Below are 18210 nucleotides of genomic sequence, written 5' to 3' on the forward strand. Positions count from 1 at the left end.
GGTAGTCTGCTATCTCTTGGGCCTACGGTATACAAGGAAGATAACTGGGCCAGCGCTGCGTGACAGTCAGACACTCTACCGTCTAAGCTATCTGGCCCACTATATAACTAAATTTAATAGTCAGTAATGGATAACGTATTAAACTTATTGGAGATTCGGTAAGATAGTTTCGAAACAAATTCAGATTTCTGCTTTAATCTGGAGCCTTCTAAAAATTGCAAGGCATGGCCAAACGATGATAAAGATGTTAATAGAGACATGGGGAATCTAAAATTTGCATTCCACGACATGTCTATTCATCTAAGCAGAAATCCTAACGAATTTGTTTCTCGTACTCATACAGAGTAGATCCGAAGAAAATGAAAAAGACAGAAAAGATTTTATTTCACGTTCAAAGCGTCTATGTATCTATTGATACGTATTTCGCTTTAATAAAGCTCATCAGAATAGTTATTCATAGCCGTTCTTAACGTGAAAAATAAAATTCTCTGTCTTATTAGAAGTAACAATAACATGACTTCGTTATGGACGCAATAGCGACATCTGATAGAAAAATCGGTAAGATAGTTTCGAAACAAATTCAGATTTCTGCTTTAATCTGGAGCCTTCTAAAAATTGCAAGGCATGGCCAAACGATGATAAAGATGTTAATAGAGACATGGGGAATCTAAAATTTGCATTCCACGACATGTCTATTCATCTAAGCAGAAATCCTAACGAATTTGTTTCTCGTACTCATACAGAGTAGATCCGAAGAAAATGAAAAAGACAGAAAAGATTTTATTTCACGTTCAAAGCGTCTATGTATCTATTGATACGTATTTCGCTTTAATAAAGCTCATCAGAATAGTTATTCATAGCCGTTCTTAACGTGAAAAATAAAATTCTCTGTCTTATTAGAAGTAACAATAACATGACTTCGTTATGGACGCAATAGCGACATCTGATAGAAAAATCGGTAAGATAGTTTCGAAACAAATTCAGATTTCTGCTTTAATCTGGAGCCTTCTAAAAATTGCAAGGCATGGCCAAACGATGATAAAGATGTTAATAGAGACATGGGGAATCTAAAATTTGCATTCCACGACATGTCTATTCATCTAAGCAGAAATCCTAACGAATTTGTTTCTCGTACTCATACAGAGTAGATCCGAAGAAAATGAAAAAGACAGAAAAGATTTTATTTCACGTTCAAAGCGTCTATGTATCTATTGATACGTATTTCGCTTTAATAAAGCTCATCAGAATAGTTATTCATAGCCGTTCTTAACGTGAAAAATAAAATTCTCTGTCTTATTAGAAGTAACAATAACATGACTTCGTTATGGACGCAATAGCGACATCTGATAGAAAAATCGGTAAGATAGTTTCGAAACAAATTCAGATTTCTGCTTTAATCTGGAGCCTTCTAAAAATTGCAAGGCATGGCCAAACGATGATAAAGATGTTAATAGAGACATGGGGAATCTAAAATTTGCATTCCACGACATGTCTATTCATCTAAGCAGAAATCCTAACGAATTTGTTTCTCGTACTCATACAGAGTAGATCCGAAGAAAATGAAAAAGACAGAAAAGATTTTATTTCACGTTCAAAGCGTCTATGTATCTATTGATACGTATTTCGCTTTAATAAAGCTCATCAGAATAGTTATTCATAGCCGTTCTTAACGTGAAAAATAAAATTCTCTGTCTTATTAGAAGTAACAATAACATGACTTCGTTATGGACGCAATAGCGACATCTGATAGAAAAATCGGTAAGATAGTTTCGAAACAAATTCAGATTTCTGCTTTAATCTGGAGCCTTCTAAAAATTGCAAGGCATGGCCAAACGATGATAAAGATGTTAATAGAGACATGGGGAATCTAAAATTTGCATTCCACGACATGTCTATTCATCTAAGCAGAAATCCTAACGAATTTGTTTCTCGTACTCATACAGAGTAGATCCGAAGAAAATGAAAAAGACAGAAAAGATTTTATTTCACGTTCAAAGCGTCTATGTATCTATTGATACGTATTTCGCTTTAATAAAGCTCATCAGAATAGTTATTCATAGCCGTTCATAGGCGTCCATAACGAAGTCATGTTATTGTTACTTCTAATAAGACAGAGAATTTTATTTTTCACGTTAAGAACTTCTGTTGTAAACCGGTCGAACTGCAGCCAGTTTGTAACGTTATAAACGTCACATGTTTGTTATTTTTCTTTTAATAATTATTTTATTTCAACTTATTTTGATTTTATTCATTTATTAATTTCTTTTACTTTACTATTTTTATTTTAAAAATAGTTGGCGCCCAATTCTTCAATCAACTAAATCATGGAAATAAAGACTAAAGAAATGGAACGTATAAATTTCTATGCCTCACTTCAGTCGACAAACGTTATGTTATTTGTTAGTTGGCAACTCTTCTCTGTCATTACCACAATTCTGTAGAGGTGAATTATATATATTTTCATACTGTCTTTTGCTTATTTAAACTGGTGCTTCGATTGAAAATTCATTTTGTATTATTAAATTTTCTCTGGGGTAGATTAGATTAGATCTGGTTTCCCTTCAGAGCGAATAAATCTTTCTTCTCTGGGGTAAGTTATATTTAATATTTAACCAATATCTGTCTTTTTATAATTTATTTTTAACCACGCCACGTTTTATTTTTCAATGTATTATTCCCATATGCAGTTAGTATCTTTAATATAACTTAACTAATTTGTTTAATGATAATTATGTTCATTTTATTCTTGCCAATTTGCTATTTGTTATTTAATATTGTAATTATTTTCAATTTTTATATGGCAAAAAAATATTTTAAAACACATGCAGTGGCTAACACAAGGTTAATTTTTCTAGTTTTTTGGCCTAATTTTTTTCCACGATTTTGGGTGAAAAATTCCGCAGCACATGTCGACCATGTCCATCTACTTGAAGTCAACATCTGAAGTCATACTTAAGTATCGTTTAAAAGTCTTGATGGAAAGCTTATAAGCAATATTTGTTTTATTTAATTTTAATTTAATATTAAAATTTGCGATTGTTATATTTATTTATGTACAATAAATATGATTAGTTAATATATTAGTTTATTTGTCCTAGCCAAACTCATTTTTTCATATTTTCTTCTGAGATAAGACATTCTCACACCTGATAGACTGAGCTAAACCAGGCCCAACAATTGGCTACCAAAGAAAGTTGTAAGTTTTATTGTTCTACATTGGCTCCCAAGTTTCGGAGGTAGTTATTACCCATTGGCACCCACCGTTTTTCATCTTCATTTACATCTTCCATTTAGTCATGATACCCATACCAGGATTCTGAGAACCCCAACTAGTAAAGGTCTAGACTCTAGAGCATGGGTACCAGATGTAGTCGTACTCGATAGTCTCCGAAATTTCTCCGTATTTGCCATCTCCGATGTAATGACTCGCAGTTATGCAAGAGATGGTTGACTATTTTAGGTCCTCTGTTACATATTATGCAGCTTAACACTAATCTACTTTTGAGTCGTGAATCTATTTTCGTCACATCCGCGACATTCGTCACGCTCTGCGAGACATGGCGTTAATGTCATCAGTATGGGTAGCCAGTTGTACTGATTTATTTATCAAATATAGTAGAAATCCTCAATTTAGAAGAGTGATATCATAGTTTAAACGCCGAATATCCTCAAATTTAAATGTACACAGCGGCCCTCGAAAACTGCCTGTTTTCTCGATTGCAATTTGCGTTTCCTCATAAGAAATTACAGAATATATAAAGTAGTATATTTATTTGTGCTTCTCTATAGTAGACTTGACCAGAAGTTGTCGTACAGTGTAGCCAATTCTTGTTCACAAGTAGTAATTATGGTCATACAAAACCTGTATTCTTCCACGCAGCGATTATTACCGTCATAAAAATACCAAAAAACATGATTTTTTCAATAGTAAAAATTAAGCACAAAATTGTAATGAAATAAATTTTATTTATATGTTCCGTTTCGTTACGTATTTAAATTTATAAAATAAAAATCGATATTTTAAAACATTATTTTTCAATCGTTTGGCAATGTTGGAATTAGCGAGGAAACTCCGTTTTACAATTCGGATCCAGACATGCAGTAAAACTAGTTTTTATTATTTTTTTGCCGAAGAAATGGTTCACATTGGTGTTTCTATGGGTAGTGCATGTGTTTTTGTGAGTATATTTTATGTGATAAGTTTGTAAACTTATTGTTGTCAATACTGTTTTATCAATACTGTATTGTAGTATTATTGATAAAACGTGTTATTGATAATAAGAGTGTTAAAGTTTGTCGTTTTATAGTAAATATTTAGTTATATTCTTATACAGAATTGTTGAAATTATTGTATATATAGTATATATCCAGATTATTGAAATACAATGGACGAAAAACCGAGTTGTTCCAAGAGAAGACAGCAAAATTCTGATGTTGATTCCAAAAATGAAAAGCCGCAAAAGAGACGGAAAATGTTAACGTCCGAAGAGAAGGTAATGATACGAAACGTTTATGAAGGAATTGTCGGCAGAAAAATGGCATTAAACGTTAGCCAAGCGGTCGACATTTGTAGCAGTTTAACAAAAGTATCCGTTAGCTGTATTTATCGTGTACTTAAAAATACATCGGAAAATAAAAAGCAAGAAAAAGGTAAAACTAGAGGTAGGAAAAGCATTGTTTTGGATGACGAGACAAGGAATATTATACGTCGAAAAATTCATTCATTTTATTTTCGGAGTGAAATTCCAACACTGAAAAAAATTTCTCAAGAGCTCGAAAACGATGACTCTTTACCCAAGATATCTCGTAGGGTCTTAATCAGGACCATGCACGAAATGAACTTTCGATATGTAAAATGCAACAGAAAAAGTATGCTATTAGAAAAAAATTAAATTATTCTGTGGAGAAGAAAATATTTAGAAGAAATACGAAAAATTCGCAGCACTGGATGCAAAATATATTATTTGGATGAAACCTGGATTAACGAAGGTCATACAGTTGGAAAAGTTTGGCAAGATTTAAATGTAAAAAGTAAACGCGAAGCATTTATAGAAGGCTGGTCTACAGGATTAAAAGCTCCATCAGGAAAGGGACGGCGTTTAATCATCACCCATATAGGAAGTGATACAGGGTTCCTTGATGATGGTTTGCTTCAATTTGAGTCAAAAAAACAGGTGATTATCATGAAGAAATTACTTCTGAAGTATTTGAGCGCTGGTTTAAGAGAATCTTACCAAAATTGGAATCTGGGTCTGTGGTTGTTATGGACAATGCGCCATATCATAGCCGCAGACTAGAACAATTACCGACGACGGCATGGCGGAAAGGGAGAATTCAAGAATGGCTTACAGAAAAGGGGATTGCATACGAAGAATCAATGCTCAAAATTCAACTACTTGACATTGCACGGTTAAGGAAAAGTGAATATCTTAAATATGTTGTGGATGAAACTGCAAAAGATTATGGTGTTAAAGTTCTGCGTCTATCACCTTATCATTGCGAACTTAATCCCATTGAACTTATCTGGGCGCAAGTGAAAGGAGAAGTAGCACGCAATAACAAAACGTTCAAATTAAACGAAGTTAAGGAACTTTTGATTCAAGCAATCCTCCATGTAACTCCAGAGAAATGGGCTAAATGTATAGGCCACATAATTAAAGAAGAATATCGTATGTGGGAACTTAACACTCATGTCGAAGTTTTACTAGAGCCAATTATAATTACACCAGGTGAAGATAATGACAGCGATAGCAGCACTGCATCTTCAGATTTAGACAGCGAATAATATTATTAGTAGGAACAGTTTAGTAGGAACATCAGCATAAAAAAACCAAAAACAAAAAAAACGAGAAGAACATAGTAAGTGTGTATAGTGTTTGTGTTTAAATAGAATAGAACAGTGTTTTGTTACATCCAAAATTATTTTTATTTTGTTTCTATAGAATTTTATTTTGTTTTATAGGATTTTATTTTGTTTTGTTTTATACTGTTTAAGTGTTTTGTTTATTTTATTTAATGGGAAAATATGGCTCTTGGCGAACACCCATTTAAAAAAAAGTAACGCGCCACAAGACATACCTCTCGGGTGGTGTGGAAACTGTCTTAAAATTTGTTTTAAAAACATTTTATTGTGTAACTCTTTAAGGGCGGGTCACGTCAAAAGACGTTTTAGCGTAACTTCCGCGGCAACCGGGTGGCATCAGTAAGCTTTCTGCAAAATTACTTGTTTTTTATAGCTTTTTGTTTGTGGCATTCTGTATTTTTAGGAGACTGTATGGAATAAGCCACAAAATATTTATTTATAGGTTTAATTTACTGATGTTTCGATCTCTATATAAAGACATCGTTTTCAAATATACAAGTGATAGTAATATTTATTTTTCTATGCTTTTTACTTGCCGTTCTGTATATTTGGAAATAATGTTGGGAATAAGTAACAATATATTTAATTGAAATGTTTAATTTACTGACGTTTCGATCTCTATATAAAGGGATCGTTTTCAAATATACAAATGATAGCAATATTTATTTTTTTTGTGGCTTTTTGCTTGTGGCATTCCGTATTTTTAGGGAGAATGTTGGAAATAAGCCACAATACATCTATTTACATGTTTATTTTACTGACGTTTCGATCTCTATTACAGAGACCGTTTTTAAAGTTAAGAAAAAAAAAGAAAATAATATAAGAATATATAAATATATAATAATAAACAAATAAAATAAATATAACTATAATTTATATCTTTGAAAACGGTCTTTGGATATAGAGATTGAAACTTCAGTAAAAACCTGCAGATAAATATATTGTGGCCTATTTTGAACAATAATATTTAAACAATATAATATAATTAACGTTGAAATAAAAGTGAGTGAACCCCACTGGATTTTCATACGTCTTTCCCCACTTCTACGCCTTCAAACGATGACTCACTCTCCCAAATAGTGAAATTAGAGTTTAGAATAGAATATTTATCAAATCTGACATTCGGCTGCCTTAAAACGTATTCCAGATCCAGGACTTTTGCTAGTCAGATATACTTCGAGCGCTGTTGAAGCATTGTAAGATGTTATATAAATGGCTTCTCTTAATTGATTCAGAAACCTGTTTAAAATCAATGAAAGTATTATAAACGCCAATGTCTTGTTCCCAAGATTTATTTAGAATTTGTTTTAGGGTGACGAGCTGGTGGACTGTCGACCTTCGTTTCCGAAAGACGGTTTGGTATTCTCCCATATTTTCAGTCAAAGTTTGAAACAGCTTCTTGAGAATGGATCTAAAGATTTTGTAAGCACAACATTTTTTAATCTCTGCGATTTTCTCTCCGTTCCATATCTTGTTTACCAGTGCATGCATGTGTACTGTTAGGTGTTCGCCTAAATTGAACAGTTCGAAGGTAAGATATTCGATACCAGGCAAATTGTCGTGTCTTAGCGTCCGTATTGCTTGCTTGGAATATTCACGAGCCAAGAATCCTATCTCGTCATTCCCTTCCTCCATATGTCGTAATTCCAGCCGATCTTGGAAATCAGTTTTCCAAACCTATTTTACTTTTTGTTGGTTCTTTTTACTTTTTAAGTTGTTTTTGTTGGTTCGTTAGTTAACTATGCTTCTTGGTTTCTACACAAACTTGTTCGGAGCTTTTACCTTTTAAATGTCAAAGATATTTATAAGCCTCTCTTAGATATCGTTTGAAGTTAGTTTGATAGTTTAAAACTTCAGATCCATTTTCTGTATCTTATCATTTTCTAATTATTTCAAAAAGTCAAAAATAACAAAATTACATTAGAAATATTAAGAACAAAGATATAAAGGAGTAATAAAATTGGATGTTAAGCATATCACGCTTAGTTAATTAGCTACTACCAATGTCTAAGTATGATAAATATGAAAAGAAAAACATCAAAATGGAAAAAAAACTTAATCGCAATAAAACCTGAACAATAAGAAAAATATAAAAATTCTAAATCAATAGTATGAAAATTAAAACACTTAACAAAATTAATATTAGGCAGAACTGCCAGCCATGAGGTGACGTGGGATTACATTACTAGAAGTTACCATTCATTGCAATTCATTCAATCATATTCATCAACTTGGCTGGTGCCTAATTGACATAATATTTATAGAAGGACAATTTAGATCTTTTAGGACTTTAATATTAGTGATAGATCAAAAACGATCGTTTAATCATTTTTTAATCATTTAACAAGGAAAATAATGAAAGAAAACCTAGAGCAAGATAGATCATTAAAAACGAAAATAGTCTTTGTCAGCCTCACAATAAAAGACAGAAAGGTTCAAGTTTATATACTGAAGTTGGTAAGTATATTAGAATGTAATGAAGGACTACTTACCATGAGCTACCAGATGGATCGTGAATCATAGATGCAGGTAAAGTTTCATGCTCCCATTCCAAATCTAGACTGCTGGCTGGAGTGGAAGTTGCAGTTCGTTGTAATAAAGCACGTGCGTCCAGACATTGGAGTTGAATATCTCGACTGGTACATGACCTTTAAACAATAATAATTCCGATTATATATATTCACACAAAAACAAATCATTTCCTGTAGAAATACAACGTCTGTTTAAGAGCATATTCATTAGCGTTAAGCCGTAAGTGTTAGTCGATTTCACTTGTGATTTGTGTATTTTGTGTAAATCTTTATTATTTTAAAAAATGAGTTGAAAAAGAATTAAAAAAATGAAAACGAATTTGTCAGGAATATCTTTTAGATGAAGATAATGAATGAAAGTGATGAGTTTCTTTAGAGGAGTTGTGATAGTTCTTTAGACAATGAATCAATTAAAAAAAGTAACACTTATAAATCAACCCACTACTTCCAGCCAATCACGAAATATATCTGATATTGGAATAAAAACAAACAACAATGATGGTATTGAAAGAAATTTCAAGATTTCAGATTCAATTTCAAAAAAATATAAAGAAGAAATTGAAGATGAGGGTAAAGAAAGTGCACACATTAATAATAATGAAAGTTTATGGTGAAAAGACACGAGCGGACAATACCTAAAATTATTTGATTTCACTGAGAAAAAAAAACGGAAATAAGAACTTTAAGAGTAAAATATTTGAAACAGATAAAATATTTCAGAAGGCAAAATTGACGAATAGTTTATTTAGATGAAACATATATACACAGCGGACATACTTCCTCGAAAAATAGGACAGACGATTCGATAAAAGGTTTATGTTCTCATATTTCTAAAGGCCAAAGGCTTACTGTTCACGTTGGACGAGAAATGGGTTTTATTAAAAATAGTTTGTTGATATTCAAATCAGGGACTACATTTGGAGATTATCATTCCGAAACGAATTCGGTAAATTAAGAAAATGGTTAAGAGAGAAGTTAATACCCAACGTACCACCTAATTCAGTAATAGTTTGTGATAATGCTAGTTATCACAATGTACTGATAAATCGAACGCCCAATTCCAATTGTTTGAAGAATGAAATGATTAAATGGTTGACACAAAACAACATACCTTTTACTCCAACGAGTTTAAAACCAGAATTATATGAACTCATTAAATTTCATAAGGACGGATATAGATATATAACATATGCATTTGATCAGTTGTGTGGAAAATACGCTTTTTGATTACCCCCGTATCACCCAGACTTGAACCCAATCGAATTAATTTGGGTAACGGTTAAGAATAATGTCAAAGGAATGTCACATTTAAACTTAAGGACGTAAGAAAATTAGCAGAAGAAGAATTTAATAAAATCAGTATTGAAGAATGAAAAAAAAACGGTGCAATCATGTTATAAAGATAGAAGGTGAATATTTTGAAAGAGAAATATAAACTGATTTATATTCGCAAATTAATCCTATCATCATTAATCTTGGAGACTATTCGAGTGACTGACTATGAGCCTTCTTCTGACGAAGACATATGAATATTATTAGTATCAATGTTAATAAAAGTAAATAATTTAGGTTATTATATTCTAAGAGATAATTATTAATTTTTTAAGTTGTGTTGTAATATATTTAACTAAAAGATATATAACTCTGTATTAGTTTATCTAAATAGTCCTTGAAAATATCATTTCGGTATTTTTTATAAAAATACCACACAACAGCCCAGTAACTTTTAAGTTAAGTTAGAAAATATTCTTTTTTCCAAATGAATGAATAAGATAAGTACGGTTTAAGTAGAGCTAAAAAATAAAATTATTGTAATAATTTTGGTTGAAAATATATTACCTGAAAATAATGATTTTTAGTTTTATTCTATAGCATTACCCATTTATTTCCTGTCTCATAATATCCACGCCAGTTTCACAATGTTCTAAGTAACCTGTGTACCAATTGTATCTACCGGTGGGCGTGCTCGAAGTATCTTAAATGCGCGCCCTTGGTTCTTCATATATGATGACTACTGTACCAGCATGAAAAATGTCAGAAAGTGGCTGGTAGAAATAATATTCTCAGAAAACTCACCAATACCAGACGGATGGCCCGACCGGCCATCTTCAAACCATTGCCTGTGCGCTTTACTATTTTTTCCAATTCCTTGATCTGACCAAGGCACATCTCCCCAATTGAGGGCTTTATTCTTGATAGGACAAGCTTCCTTATAACAGTTTATTGTTGTATGATTCAACCAGTTTAAGGCTATTTCGAGTTGCTCTATGGTTTCAATCATATAATTAAGTTGATATCCAGTACCTTCTTGCTGGTTGTGGTAATAAATGTGGGTTTATTACCTTTGTTAAATATGTCTACATTACAAGAAGACAAATACTCTAATAGGTAGTTACCTTGATTGTTTTTCTGTGCGGCCCCATACAGTATTGTGGGAATTTGTGTCACATCCTATAATAAGTTGTATGTTCTTTTTGTTGCACATGCTGATGAGTTTCTTAACTTCCTCTAATCAAGGATTATCTTCGTTATCAGGAAAGTAAGCAATGGTGTGTAATGAATGTGTGAAAGATCAACTTACACGAGTTCCTTGATAGCCTTTTAACAAGTCCTTTGTAATAAGCAAGCTAGATCCAACTTTTGAATTGTTGCTGTTGGAAAAACATAAAAGTTTTATGGCAGCCACTTGACAGATTCTTGGGATCTTTCTTTGGTATCTTATAATCCTTGCAAGTCTGCTTGTTATTTGATGCTTTACTGGTGGCTTTGTCAACTCTTCTTACCATCCTCTTCAATTCTTAGTATCAATTATTATGTGCCTCTAAGAATCTGTGTGTTAAATTGTTGAGAATGTTATGAAGATAAGTCACAGGAATCTCAGAATGAGGAATGTAATAATTGTCCTCTGCAAGTATAAGTAAGATAAGTGCATTTTCTCAAATAAGTGTGCCATTTGCAACCATCGTGTGCTTCCTGGAATCTCTCAATTTATTCAAATCAATTGCAATGCAAATGCAATTTTCGGTGCACTGTGGAGAGTTTTTAAATTTCATGGTGTTGAGAGCTACATCACATTTATATGTAGACCATCTTCTAAACGATTATAACGAGATGACTGACTAAATGCTCCAGCTGTGATAAAAAGTTTATGGGAAAATGTATGTCTCTAAAAATCTTCGGGTCGATTTTTATTTTAAAAAATTATAATTTTATTTTATATAAATGCAGAAAGGCAAGTATACGCCCACATGTGGCTACCACTGGCAACATCACTTTCGATACAGCTCTTTGGGCATTAATGTATTAATATATTAAAATAGTGCTAAATCTGTGAATAAAAAAATAAAGTGACAAAGCAAGAATTGAAGAAAAATAAGAGCAGACCATATTTTTGAAAACTCAATATTTCATTATTCATTTATTGGCTTTCTTCTCTGAGATGTGAGGATGGAACGATTAATATAAAATAAACAATTACTGAATATATATTCTTACCCTGTAGATGGAAGTCTCTGTGATTCTGATAATCTACTGTAACCTGAAGGAACCTGAGCATTCCGAAGGCCATCAACCAATTGCAGTACTGGTCTCTAGTAAATAAATTAAAAATAAAGTATCGTTTAGTATCACATGAATTATCAAAAATATATAACACAACATGCTATTACCTTTTTGTTTGTTCTCTTTTTAAATAATTGCGAGAAAAAACTTCTGAATGGAGGAAGCATGAAAATTAATTCAAATTGTTAAAACATTAACACACACCAGATGAGCCAAAACAAACAACAATGAAATCATAGCATTTATATTTGTCAGCATGTTGTACCTACACATTTTTCATTACATTAGTTCTTTGCGTATCAGTCACAATCTACATAAAGTATGTCTCTTGACAAAAATTTTCTTTGGATAGTTATGGACATATGTATGGGTTTTAGAGAAAATGGTTGGATCATAAAGAATATATCAATAATAATATTAAAAATAATTTTAGAATCTTATATCAGAATATTGTCAAAAATTATCTTTTTCTGTAGTGATATGTGATTATTTTTCACAAGGACTGCTGCTCTAAGATATAATGTACTGACAAGCCAAAAGAGATATGTTGATATTAGTGCCTAGGTCTTATGCATTTTTAAATAACTTGCTGTGTACCTAGATTATTATTTACATGCATAGATTTTGATGTCCTTAATTTTGGCCCGAGGTCTTCTAAAACTAAATAAAATGTTAATTATTACCTTTTTTCTTCATGGTTTGAAGATGTATTCTGAAACAATAAAAGATCAGTGAAACTATAAGTTTAAGAGCTTGTAGTGAAAATTTATTTTAACTAATTTAAATTTGAAATGTTTAATGAAATATTTATGTTATTTAGTACAGTTAAATGCCACTGTTCAGCAATATGATCTTTATTAAGTTTATGTCCTCCTAGGAGGGCACTGTGATTGAAAGGGTTAACGTGTAAATAATATATGGACAAATACATTGATTTTATATCTAGAGTGTTCAATGCAATGTATGACAATTTAATGAGCAAATATTATTGATAAAATGAGTTGGAATTGATATCATAAATAACTAAAGCAACTCAATTAGTTTGACCACTTTTATTATTATAAAGATAATGCTTTTAACTGTAGTTAAAGAGATAAAAATACTGGTTGTATATATAACAGAGAAAACTCAAAAATGAATGTATCAAGCAGAACATAGAAACATGGATTAAAATTAGAAAACATTGTCACCTATAGTTGTGTGGCAGAATCAGTGTAAATAAATAAAAATAACAATAAACACAACTTTTTCCATTACATTACCTCTTCGACAAGAAATGCAAAATCAACAGCTGTACTTTCGTTGTCAAGTATATTAAAATTTCTAAGGGCTCTTGCAGCACTGGACTGATGAGGTAGACAGCTGTTAAAACAATTTCCCATTGTTGTAGCAGCCCTAAAGGGACTGCGCTGATATCAAACCCCATAGGGCTTTAAAAATTTAAATGAATCTCTGATTGTTGTCTCGATGAGGGACAACTTTTGATTGCTTTATAATATGTTGTTTCATGAAAATATTTCTAAGTCACTACTACAATTAAATATAGAATATTAATTGTTGCAGAAAAATGACTTATTTTACTCTGAAAATATTGAAATCAAAATATTGGCACACACTGACAGATTTTATGACAGGTATAAAAAATATCGATATCTTTTAGAAATGTCTTTTCTAATGAATAGGTATTTAATAAAATTATATTTATTTCGTGCAGTCTATACATTTAAAGCACCAGACATTTAAGGAGATATGCCAATATTCATTTTTGAAATGTTTTTATAAACGTCAACGTCATTAATTTTCCACTGTCATTTTTGAAATGTCACTTGGTGTCACTCTTCTGCATTCTTCATTTAAGAGTATATTTAACGGTGGGTGGTTATTAAGGGTTTCGGCTGCTAAACTGTGGTTTCGACTTTCGACAAGGTTTATTTTGTCAAATTCAAGTTAACCCTCACCTGGTGTGATGAGTATTTTGTGCGTAAAACGGCATTCTGACCTCCCTGAGACCGCGTATGTAACAATTTAAAAACATGAATTATTGAAGAAGATTAGTTAGTTTTTCATTTTTAGTACACTAGTACACAAATATAATTAACCATAATATACAACACAAAAATTTCTTAGAATTTTAATATTCAGCTGCTAACCCAATGAACCTTCTTTAAGGAAAGTTAAATCACAAAGAAGACGATTCTTACGTAGTAGTAGGTTGCTATATGATTTAGTGAGCTGGTAAAATTCCTCCCCGTAGAGGCGAATAAAATGTTCGGAAAGATTTCCGTGGTTAGTACAATTAAAATAACGCCACCGTCATCCTAAACACTTCTTCTTACATTAATAAACTCTCAAATCTCGTTAATACTCCAGACTACAAACCAATTCCTAATAATCCAACAACCTATCTGGAGAAAACAACAAAAGTCATTATCAATAAAACCTCTCTTAATGTTGACATAAAACAATTTCTAATTCCTCGTGAAAAGTCTTCCAGAACACCTCGAATATATGGCCTTCCCAAAATTCACAAACCCGATATTCCTCTATCTCTATGTCCCATTGTCAGTGCATACAACTGCCCTACACAACAATTGGGCAAGTATTTGGTCAAAACCCTACAACCTTTCGCCGAAAATGCTTCATTCTTCGTCAGTCATTCTTCGTATTACCTTCAGACATTCTAGTAACTTTCGATAATGTCTCACTCTTTACAAACATCCCTATAGATGAAACTCTAAACATTTTGGAAACTAAATAAAGTATCCAACAAGACCACTTATCTCTCATTAAACATTGTATGTCCAACACCTATTTCACATTCCAAAATCAATTCTACAGACAAATAAATGGAGCCCCAATGGGCTTCCTTTTATCTCCAGTAATCGCCAATATCTTTATGGAAGATTTCGAAACCCGAGCACTATCCACATCAATGCTCACGCCCACATGTTGGCTATGATATGTTGACGATACATTCGTCATTTGGCCCCATGGCAGGGATGCTTTGGTGTCTTTTCAAACCCATCTGAATGGTATACATCCTAGTATCCAGTTCACGATGGAGATGGAAACTGATTCATTCTACCGTTTCTCGACGTTATCATAAAGAAAAACCAATCCCAAGGTTTTCATCACTCTGTTTATCGAAAACCTACCCATACCAATCGTTACTTGCATGCCAACTCTCACCATCCACCTTCACAAATTAATTCAGTCATTAATACCCTTGTCTCCAGATCCATACGCCTTTCCGATGATGCAAGTAGACCCGCTGAGCTCTCTTGTATGAACGTTTACAAAAATCTTCAAAATGATACTGAAAATAGTTGTAAAGGCAGTATTATAAGAAAAGCGGCCTTTCTAACAGGAATTCCGTATTCTACTATGCGCGACATCGTGAAAAGTGGTGTTAAAAAGAGAAAAACAAGATCGGATGCTGGAAAACCTAAACAAATTAATATCGTGACTACTAAATGTTTAAGGAATTTGGTTTACGAGGAATACAAAAAAAATGTAATACCAACAATTGATATTATGTACACCAAGCTTGTTGCGATGGGAAGAAGCTGCCCTAAAACCACTTTACGTAGACGGCTGAAAAAACTTGGGTTCAAATACAAAATTGTTGATAAACGGGTGGCTATTATGGAAAGTAAGAGGATAGTATACTGGCGTTTAGATTATTTAAAAAAAATTCAAGAATATCGAGACCAACAGCGGACTATATATTATTTAGACGAGACATGGTATGACACGCATGATACCGCTAGTAAAGGTTCGACTGATGGTTCACTTGGGTGCCAGTTGAAAGGAGTACCTCCGAATAAAGGTTCTCGGATGATTATTGTGCTCTGTAAATCTGAAAATGGTTGAGTGCCAAATGGGTTAATGCTTTGCGGAAAAAAAAAGAAAAATGTAGTGTAGATTATCATCAGAATATGAATTCTACTATATTCGAAGAGTGGTTTAAAAATACACTACTTCCCAATATAACACCGGGCAGTGTGATAGTTATGGATAATGCTAGCTGCCACTCAAGGCTTCTCAAAAAAAAAAAATTCCTAATAGTTCGTCTTCAAAACAGGAACAAAAAGATTTCCTCTCAGAAAATGATTTGTATTTTGAAGACAACTATAATAAGAAACAGTTACTTGAAGTGCTTCGTACTAAAACTTATAAGAAACAATATATACTGGACACTATTGCAATACAACATGGCCATAATGTTTTGAGGTTACCACCTTATTTTTGCATATTCAATCCTATCGAACTTATTTGGGGACAAGTAAAAAAACGGATTCGGGGGAAAAATAGTTTTTCAAAATTTGATATTGTTCTGAAGCTATTTTCTTGTGGCATTTTAAATTAATTACTATTTAAATGGGAATAAGCCACAATTAAAGGTTAAAATACGTTTATTGACGTTTCAATTTCCACTTCGGAAATGGCATTTTAAAGTAATGACTATTTAAATGGGAATAAGCCACAATTAAAGGTTAAAGTACGTTTATTGACGTTTCAATTTCCACTTCGGAAATTGTTCTCAAAATACAAACATACTAATGTTTGTATTAAATTGTAATTACTATTTAAATGGGAATAAGCCACAATTAAAGGTTAAAGTACGTTTATTGACGTTTCAATTTCCACTTCGGAAATCGTTCTCAAAATACAAACATACTAATGTTTGTAATTTAAAAATAATGTATCTTTAATATTTTTTAACACAAATAGAGCTAACTTAAAGAGCAAAAAAGTTAAGCGCAAATTTATGCCACACATGTAGCATATGTGGCGCCCTCTATTAGTTATATTAAAGCATGTATAAAATTATAATTTATCCTACTCAAAAGCATCCAACTGTAAATTTTTGTCCAAAAATATTTACAGACGTAAAAGTTATAGTGAAAAATAAAATTTTAAATTTCCAGTTTAACACCCTGTATCTTTCTTAATATCAACATTTTATTAAAACAAGTTGGCTTGGATCGTAATATTTTAAAGTGTAGAATCTACGGTTTCTGTTTGTACAATTACTTAAGGACCACCCTGTATATATATATATATATATATATATATATATATATATACATATATATATATATATATATATATATATATATATATACATATATATATATATATATATATATATATATATATATATATATATATATATATATATATATATATATATATACTAAGATAAAAAGTGTGGGCATATCTCCCAATAAGGAAAAAAAACAAAATAGGTATAAAAGGTGGAAGGCAACCATAAATACGTATTTCTGACTATTTGGTCGTCATCAGTATGGTACAGTTAAGTTAGAATATAAGGAAAACTTTTATATGCAAAGTAAAATTTAATGACACGTCTCGCAAAATAGGACAAATGCACTTCTGCACGTTGTTTGATTGGATGTGTCATATGCTAGGATTCTGCTAGTTGTTTATTTTGCATTCAGCCAAAGGCCTTCTTCAGGTCAATAAAGCAAATTTACCTTATAGTGTGTATTATCATTCATAGTGTCATGTGATATCTCGTATGTCGCTTTATATAACGAAGATGCTCTTTTGGTTGTCCCCTTTTTGTTTTTTCTATTTTAATATATTCATTATATCCAGCCCTTTCATTTGCTATTTTGCATGTTAGGATTCGATCAGTTGTTTATTTTGTAATCAGCCAGAGGCCTTCTTTAAGTCAATAAATCTAAATTCGTCTTACAGTAAATCTATTTTTATTCATGGTACCCTATGATATTCTGTATTTTGCTATACTTTCATTCATAATGAAGATACTGTGTAGTGCCCTTTTGGTAGTCGCGTGTTTCTTTTTTCTATCTTAATATATTCGTTATATACTCCTTTCATTTGCTATGTCACATGTTAGGATTCGATCAATTGTTTATTTTGTACTCAGCCAAAGGCCTTCTTTACGTAAATAAATCAAAATTTGTCTTATTTAATATATTTTCATCCATAGTGTCCTAGGATATCTCGTGTGTAACTATACGTTCATTAATAATGAAGAAACTATGTAGTGCTCTTTAGGTAGTCGCCTTGTTTGTTTTTTCTATCTTAATACATTCGTTACACCCTCCCCTTTATTTAGCGAATTACACGCTCCAATCAGACCAATAACAACGGAGATATGAAGTAATGCCCTTTTGGTAATGCCGCCATGTGTTTTTTCATTAATAAAGTGTTCCCAAAAATCAAAACTGGATGAGTGAAACAACAATTTTAGCAGCAAAG

The 18210-nt window shown here is 31.9% G+C and overlaps 1 protein-coding gene across 1 annotated transcript in view; it reads right to left on the bottom strand.

The window, feature by feature from the left end:
• Positions 1-13750, bottom strand: part of LOC140437100 (uncharacterized) — a 28632-nt gene extending 14882 nt beyond the window's left edge. The window contains exons 1-5 of the mRNA XM_072526421.1: positions 13218-13750; positions 12639-12667; positions 12063-12105; positions 11890-11984; positions 8356-8511 (exon numbers count right to left, since the gene is read on the bottom strand). Coding sequence (XP_072382522.1) covers positions 8356-8511; positions 11890-11984; positions 12063-12105; positions 12639-12667; positions 13218-13337 — 443 coding nt within the window. The 5' untranslated portion in view covers positions 13338-13750. The remainder of the gene's footprint in view (positions 1-8355; positions 8512-11889; positions 11985-12062; positions 12106-12638; positions 12668-13217) is intronic.
• Between the last annotated feature and the right edge of the window lie 4460 nt (positions 13751-18210).

This window comes from Diabrotica undecimpunctata, chromosome 3 (assembly GCF_040954645.1).
Source record: "Diabrotica undecimpunctata isolate CICGRU chromosome 3, icDiaUnde3, whole genome shotgun sequence".
Lineage (NCBI taxonomy): Eukaryota > Metazoa > Arthropoda > Insecta > Coleoptera > Chrysomelidae > Diabrotica > Diabrotica undecimpunctata.